The sequence below is a fragment of the Labrus mixtus genome, chromosome 7 (assembly GCF_963584025.1).
Source record: "Labrus mixtus chromosome 7, fLabMix1.1, whole genome shotgun sequence".
In the NCBI taxonomy this organism is placed as follows: Eukaryota; Metazoa; Chordata; class Actinopteri; order Labriformes; family Labridae; genus Labrus; species Labrus mixtus.
In genome coordinates, this window is record NC_083618.1 from 30,748,379 (window position 1) to 30,756,312 (window position 7,934).

The window sequence follows — 7,934 nt, forward strand, 5'->3', positions numbered from 1 at the left end:
CAGCTGCTGTAAATAACAACAGTGTGCAGTTTGTGTGTCCTGTACCTCGGTGTTGTGTCGGCTGGGTTCAACTCTGTGAAACACTCGGGGCTTTATTGCTGACTCTTGTGCTGCTGCGTTGAATTAAAGGAGCTCCCTCAGGAACAGAGAGTGTATGCTGCCAAGTCAAAGTTTACAAAGTTCATAGATACTCTAAATGCACCTCTATGAGCTGAACACGGGGAAGGAATCAAACATAATGGACTGGATTAATGATGCAGCATATTGTACCACACAATACAGAGAGATAAAAGGTGTACAGTATGATGTAGGGGAACTCTGAGCAGTCTCAAAGTACAGTAATATTCCTTTATCTTGTACCTATATGTGTTATTGTTTGTTGTATTCCTGTGTTGTGGAGCTGTTTCTTTCTCTGTTTTTCCAGCTGAAATTTAAAAAAATCAATTCATTCATTTCATTTTTTGAAAACATAAGCTCTATGCCTTTTTAGAGTTTAGTGTTTGCCATTTCAGTGTTTACTTTTTGGGGGGTTTTTGGGCTGTTTTATTATTGTCTGTTTGTTTGTGTGTTCATTTTATTGTTGTTTAGTTAGTTGTTTGTTTGTTTGGTCAGTTGGTTGATTGACGTGGTTGTTTTTTTTGTTAATATAGTATATAGTTGGTTGTTCTGTCGGCTGGTTAGTTGATGTGGTTGGTTGGATGGTTGATTCATTGGTTTCATTGCTAATGTTTTGTTTTGTTGGTTTATTGTTTTTCAGGTTGTTTTATTTGTTTGGATGGTCTGTCGGTTGATTGGTTCATTTCCTTGTTAATTTGTTTAGTTGATCAGTTGGTTGTGTGGTTGGTTGTTTTTTTTGTTTGGTTGGTCAGTTGATTCTTTGTTTGTTTGGTTGTTGGTTATCTGATATCTCAGGTGTTATATCCATCTTGTATATATTTTAAGAAGGTTTTTTATTAGAGCTGGGTATTGTCCACAACCTCACAATTCAATTAGATTTTGATTCTTTGGGTCACGATTCGATATTGATCAATATGCTTCGATATCGGTTCAATATTACACATAGATGAGAGAAATACCCAGATACCTCATCACAGTACCTTCTTATATTTATTAAATAATTATGTGTTTGTAAAGGTTTAAAGCAAACTGACTCAAAAAAGTATTTTATCGTTGCATTTTTCTTTAATAAACAAAGAATAAAACATTAAAGTACAGTATGATATAAAGTGCACATTTGTGCCTGACCTGAATTCACAGCACCCACAGTGCCCCCTAGTGGAGAGGGGTGTCATTACAAAATCGATTTTCAGGATAATTATACTGATTAGAGCTCTCAAGAACAGCTGTTGTGCTGTGCTGTGCTAGGCTGTGCTGTACTGTGCCTCTGGTCACTTCATGTCGGCAACTCTGGTCACTTCCTGTCCGCACCTCTGGTCACTTCCTGTCAGCACCTGTGTGTCTGGTCAGACTCAAAGCTGTTCCCTTATTTCTCGATCCTTGCTTGTGTTGTACTTACTCTCTGATGTTTGTCGCTTTGGATAAAAGCGTTTGCTAAGTGAAATATAAAATTGTATATGATTGTAGTGTGACCTCTCAGGTTAATAAATGTAAACTTTTGCAGTTAAAATATCTTCAATCTAGAAAACAAAAAAACGTTCCGGGGCGTGGTTAAACTGTCATCATTTGGGATGAAATCTGTAACTAGATGAAGTAAAGTGTTTTATAACTGTGTCTTTGTTGACTTATTATAAAAAGGGATGTAATGGATGTATAATTAATGAAAATCATGACAGTGTTCTTTTGTCTGTGCTTTCAGATGATGTGTAAAAGCTTGCTCTCTAATAGATGTTCCTGCATCTTTAATGATCGCCTGCTGGTGCAGAATTTAAAACTGAACCCTCTCAGAGTGTGTATCAAAGAGCATTAGTGTGTGTCCACTGGGCTTCTCCTTAAAACAAATGATAAACAGATGCTGAGGGGGGCTGCTGTGCATGACTTTTCTTGTTGCTAGGCAACTAGTGGAGATCCATTTGAAATCCTTTGGCAGAGTTTGGCTAAAAAGTTGTAATATTTTTAAACTTCGATGCTAAAAAAAATACTCATCACTGTCGAGACACTGCAGCAGACTCCTCGACTGGAAGAGAGGCCGAGTTGTGAGAGAGAGAGACCGAGCTGAGAGAGAGGCCGAGCTGTGAGAGAGTCAGAGCTGAGAGAGAGGCCGAGCTGAGAGAGAGGCCGAGCTGAGAGAGAGAGAGGCCGAGCTGAGAGAGAGACCGAGCTGAGAGAGAGGCCGAACTGTGAGAGAGGCCGAGCTGAGAGAGAGAGAGACCGAGCTGAGAGAGAGGCCGAGCTGTGAGAGAGAGAGGCCGAGCTGAGAGAGAGGCCGAGCTGAGAGAGAGAGAGACCGAGCTGAGAGAGAGGCCGAGCTGTGAGAGAGAGAGGCCGAGCTGTGAGAGAGGCCGAGCTGAGAGAGAGAGAGACCGAGCTGAGAGAGAGGCCGAGCTGAGAGAGAGGCCGAGCTAAGAGAGAGGCCGAGCTGTGAGAGAGTCAGAGCTGAGAGAGAGGCCGAGCTGAGAGAGAGGCCGAGCTGAGAGAGAGGCCGAGCTGTGAGAGAGAGAGGCCGAGCTGAGAGAGAGGCCGAGCTGTGAGAGAGAGAGACCGAGCTGTGAGAGAGGCCGAGTTGTGAGAGAGAGAGGCCGAGCTGAGAGAGAGGCCGAGCTGTGAGAGAGGGAGGCCGAGCTGAGAGAGAGGCCGAGCTGTGAGAGAGGGAGGCCGAGCTGAGAGAGAGGCCGAGCTGAGAGAGAGGCCGAGCTGTGAGAGAGTCAGAGCTGAGAGAGAGGCCGAGCTGTGAGAGAGGCCGAGCTGTGAGAGAGGCCGAGCTGAGAGAGAGAGAGGCCGAGCTGAGAGAGAGGCCGAGCTGTGAGAGAGGCCGAGCTGAGAGAGAGAGAGGCCGAGCTGAGAGAGAGAGAGACCGAGCTGAGAGAGAGGCCAAGCTGTGAGAGAGGCCGAGCTGTGAGAGAGGCCGAGCTGAGAGAGAGAGAGAGGCCGAGCTGAGAGAGAGGCCGAGCTGTGAGAGAGGCCGAGCTGAGAGAGAGAGAGGCCGAGCTGAGAGAGAGGCCGAACTGTGAGAGAGGCCGAGCTGAGAGAGAGAGAGACCGAGCTGAGAGAGAGGCCGAGCTGAGAGAGAGAGAGACCGAGCTGAGAGAGAGGCCGAGCTGTGAGAGAGGCCGAGCTGTGAGAGAGGCCGAGCTAAGAGAGAGGCCGAGCTGTGAGAGAGTCAGAGCTGAGAGAGAGGCCGAGCTGAGAGAGAGGCCGAGCTGAGAGAGAGGCCGAGCTGTGAGAGAGAGAGGCCGAGCTGAGAGAGAGGCCGAGCTGTGAGAGAGAGAGACCGAGCTGTGAGAGAGGCCGAGTTGTGAGAGAGAGAGGCCGAGCTGAGAGAGAGGCCGAGCTGTGAGAGAGGGAGGCCGAGCTGAGAGAGAGGCCGAGCTGTGAGAGAGGGAGGCCGAGCTGAGAGAGAGGCCGAGCTGAGAGAGAGGCCGAGCTGTGAGAGAGTCAGAGCTGAGAGAGAGGCCGAGCTGTGAGAGAGGCCGAGCTGTGAGAGAGGCCGAGCTGAGAGAGAGAGAGGCCGAGCTGAGAGAGAGGCCGAGCTGTGAGAGAGGCCGAGCTGAGAGAGAGAGAGGCCGAGCTGAGAGAGAGAGAGACCGAGCTGAGAGAGAGGCCAAGCTGTGAGAGAGGCCGAGCTGTGAGAGAGGCCGAGCTGAGAGAGAGAGAGAGGCCGAGCTGAGAGAGAGGCCGAGCTGTGAGAGAGGCCGAGCTGAGAGAGAGAGAGGCCGAGCTGAGAGAGAGGCCGAACTGTGAGAGAGGCCGAGCTGAGAGAGAGAGAGACCGAGCTGAGAGAGAGGCCGAGCTGAGAGAGAGAGAGACCGAGCTGAGAGAGAGGCCGAGCTGTGAGAGAGGCCGAGCTGTGAGAGAGGCCGAGCTGAGAGAGAGAGAGGCCGAGCTGAGAGAGAGGCCGAGCTGTGAGAGAGGCCGAGCTGAGAGAGAGAGAGGCCGAGCTGAGAGAGAGTCAGAGCTGAGAGAGAGGCCGAGCTGTGAGAGAGGCCGAGCTGAGAGAGAGTCAGAGCTGAGAGAGAGTCAGAGCTGAGAGAGAGGCCGAGCTGTGAGAGAGGCCGAGCTGTGAGAGAGGCCGAGCTGTGAGAGAGGCCGAGCTGAGAGAGAGGCCGAGCTGTGAGAGAGGCCGAGCTGTGGACACGAAGCTTGAGAAATGATCTTATTTGAACCTGATTCGACAGGAAAACTTCCTTTAACACGATCCATGTTTAAATAAGCTTTTCTACATGATCACAGACAAGAGACATGAAGATGGAGTCTGTGTTCTTACCACTGAGATGTTTATTGTTCTGTGATAAGAAGTAAAACACTTTTTAAAAGAACAAATAACTTCAATTTATCTGTAGAGTGACACGCCCCCTGCACACAAGATGATGATTTCTCAGAGATACAGATCAACCTGTGTTTTAAGACTTCTCAGAGAGAGGCAGAAACAGTCAGAGTGAACGGACAGAGGCTAAAGAATAAAGAGGAAAAGAGTCTGTGAAGGCATGGACTTCAATACTCGTGCATTATTGTGTGTTTGCAACGATTGAAGCATGCTTGAACACCTGTATGCACAGCTGGTGTACGTTTGTATATGAAGCCGTTGTATTCATATTCCACATGCTGTATAGTCCATTATATATGAGCGTTATAGAGTGAGGGTTCAGTAAAGACCCTACACAGTGTGTATGTATGTGTGTGTGTGTGTGTGTGTGTGTGTGTGTGTGTGTGTGTGTGTGTGTGTGTGTATGTGTGTGTATGTATGTATGTGTGTGTGTGTGTGTGTGTGTGTGTGTGTGTGTGTGTGTGTGTGTGTGTGTGTGCATGTGTGTGTGTGTATGTATGTGTGTGTGTGTATGTGTGTGTGTGTGTGTGTGTGTGTGTGTGTGTGTGTGTGTGTGCATGTGTGTGTGTGTATGTATGTGTGTGTGTGTATGTGTGTGTGTGTGTGTGTGTGTGTGTGTGTGTGTGTGTGTGTGTGTGTGTGTGTGTGTGTGTGTGTGTGTGTGCATGTGTGTGTGTGTATGTATGTGTGTGTGTGTATGTGTGTGTGTGTGTGTGTGTGTATGTGTGTGTGTGTGTGTGTGTGTGTGTGTGTGTGTGTGCATGTGTGTGTGTGTATGTATGTGTGTGTGTGTATGTGTGTGTGTGTGTGTGTGTGTGTGTGTGTGTGTGTGTGTGTGTGTGTGTGTGTGTGTAATTTTCTGCCTATCTAGCTCTGCTGCCAAGAACTGAATGGACGTTTAAACCAGCTGCCAGCTGCTGAAGGCCTGTGGGGTAAATTAGAGGGCTAAGAATAGAACGAGCTACAGGAGGAAGTGTGTGTGTGTGTGTGTGTGTGTGTGCGCTCGCTCTCACCTGTTTATACACTAGCTGTCCTACCTCAGCTGAATCATGGGACCGTTGACCGGTCTAATTGGAAGAGGACTTCAGAGGAGCTGGGTTTTGAGGTTCAGAGTCTTGCGAGTGTTTCAGGGTTCATTAGACAATCATCACGTTTAGATGAGCTCCGAAAATGTGATTAAGATGATAATGGGGCTGCATGCAATATTTCATTACATCCTCAATAAGTATTTTTAATGGAAGAGTCAGATTAAGTCCTCTGAACTCAAGCCAACATCTTAAACTGCTTTTTAATTTCAAAATAAGAGTCCAAATATTAAATATTAAAAGCAGAAAAACTGCTCATCTTTAAATGTTCATTTCTTACTTGGTTAATTACTGAAACATAACGGCACATCAGAGTTATTTTCGTTGAACTAATTTAATTTACAAATGGATTTTCCATCCTCATAACTTTCAGAATAAATCTGGAAAAACATCAGTCATGCAAACATTTTAAGACTCTGAAGTTTTCAGCTTTATTAACTGAGCTGCAGATCAAACAGAGCTACATGTTTCACACTCTGACAACAAGAAAGGTGAACACGAGGAGAAAACAAACATAGACTCTCTTCTCTCAGCACTGGAGAGCAGCCCTCACCTGGCAGCCCTACAGCGTTCTGCCTCCCCCAGGAAGACTTTTAGGGTGGTACACTTGACCCCAAAGTCCTGTTCATTTGATCAGTGTGAACACAAACGTACCGTACTCAGGTACTGTGCCCGCGGGAGATGTGAGAGCATCCATACCCAAACAAGGAAGTGGACTTTATGAAGTTACTGCTCCTGATGATTCAATAAACATTGTTTCCGTGCGACAGGGGCCCGTTTCATCCACTGAGCTATGACTTCTTTGTTTTTGTTTCTGTGGTATGGGAACAGGCATCGATAATGTTTGACTTTTACTGGTATCATATAAAAGTTTAAAAATCTGGTATCACGACCTTTAACTCATATCTTAACTTCTGAGGACTGTCCAGAAGTCAAACAGAGCCTGAAAGAAAGAATCTCTTTACTCTTTGAGTTTTGAGGCATTTCTTGAAGGAGGTGAGTGTCGGGGAGTCTCTGATGTTTTTTGAGATTGAGTTCCAGAGGGTGGGAGCAGCAATGGAGAAAGCCCTGTCCCCCCAGGACCGATAGTTTGTCCTGCAGGGGGGGGGACAGGAGCTTTGCATACGCAGACCTGAGAGTGCAGGTGGAGGAGCTCAGACAGGTAGGGGGGAGCCAGGTTGTGAAGGGCTTCATTGTAAAGTAATGTTGTCTTAGACACCTCGTGTGTGAGACTCTCTGAAGGTGGGTTGGTCTCTGTAAAAGTGTTGGTTGATAAAAAGCTGTGATCTCTGTGTTTCTCTGATTACAAGCCAAATCATGTTGGCTCGGCTCTGACTGTCTCTGTGAGGCTAAATGAGACTAAGCTTGTAAAACAATGGACACATTCACCTCAGCGCTGTTACAGTGGGAGTAGAGACTGTGTGAGTGCCAGAGCCTTACTCAGCGTCTTCACCGAGCACACCATGTTAATGAAGAGTGCTGAACAACAGAAAGTAATCTCTCTCTCTCTCTCTCTCTCCCCCCCCTCTCTCTCTCTCTCCTCAGAAACACAAAGTGGATCTGTTCTACAAGGTCCGCCACGTGATGATGGAGCTGATCGACCTGAGGAGGCAGCTGCTGTCGGGTCACCTGACGCAGGACCAGAGCCGAGACGTCAAGAGGCACATCACCGTCAGACTGGACTGGGGCAACGAGTGAGACCACACACACATACACACACACACACACACACACACACACACACACACACACACACACACACACACACACACACACACACACGTACATGCTGACATCATCACAAGGTTCATTATAGAATTGTAAGTGTTCAAAGAGTCCTTTGTTCATGGGGGGGGGGGGCTCCAAGGGGGCTGAACTAGTGCGAAAAAATAAACATGTTCTGGTCGTCCTCTGCTTACAGTAAGACTTTTAGTTTGTCATTCACGGGTAGAGAAAGCGTTGTTACTGTTCACCGAGGGTTTACCTGAAAGGTCGGCCGTCTGCAGGTGAAATGAGATTCTGATTGAACAGGAGGAAATGTACATGAAAAATATCCCCAGAGGCCACGTCTGAAATGACTTTCATATACTGTGTGTGTGTGTGTGTGTGTGTGTGTGTGTGTGTGTGTGTGTGTTTGTGTTCCTGTGTATCAGGAGGCATGTCCAGACTTTTTTACCTGGGGGGCCCACTGGGGGAAATTACTTACGCAGGGGGGTGCATGACGTTTTGTAGGCACACGTCTAATTACATTTTTTTACTGTTTCTATATGGGACAGCTGTAGCTAAGAGTCGGTCGTTTCCCAACCAGAACATCAGGGGTTCGATCCCTGGCTTCTGCAGCCACATGTCCGATGTGTCCGTGGGGGAGACACTTTAACCCCGAGCTGCTCGCTCTGCCTCTGCGGTGT

General features: G+C 47.4%; 1 protein-coding gene across 1 annotated transcript in view; it reads left to right on the top strand.

The window, feature by feature from the left end:
• The window catches only part of LOC132977252 (dedicator of cytokinesis protein 3-like), a 190,149-nt gene that overhangs the window by 134,093 nt on the left and 48,122 nt on the right, over window positions 1-7,934 (top strand). The window contains exon 6 of the mRNA XM_061041719.1: window positions 7,072-7,220. Within this exon, the coding sequence (XP_060897702.1) occupies window positions 7,072-7,220 (149 nt within the window). The remainder of the gene's footprint in view (window positions 1-7,071; window positions 7,221-7,934) is intronic.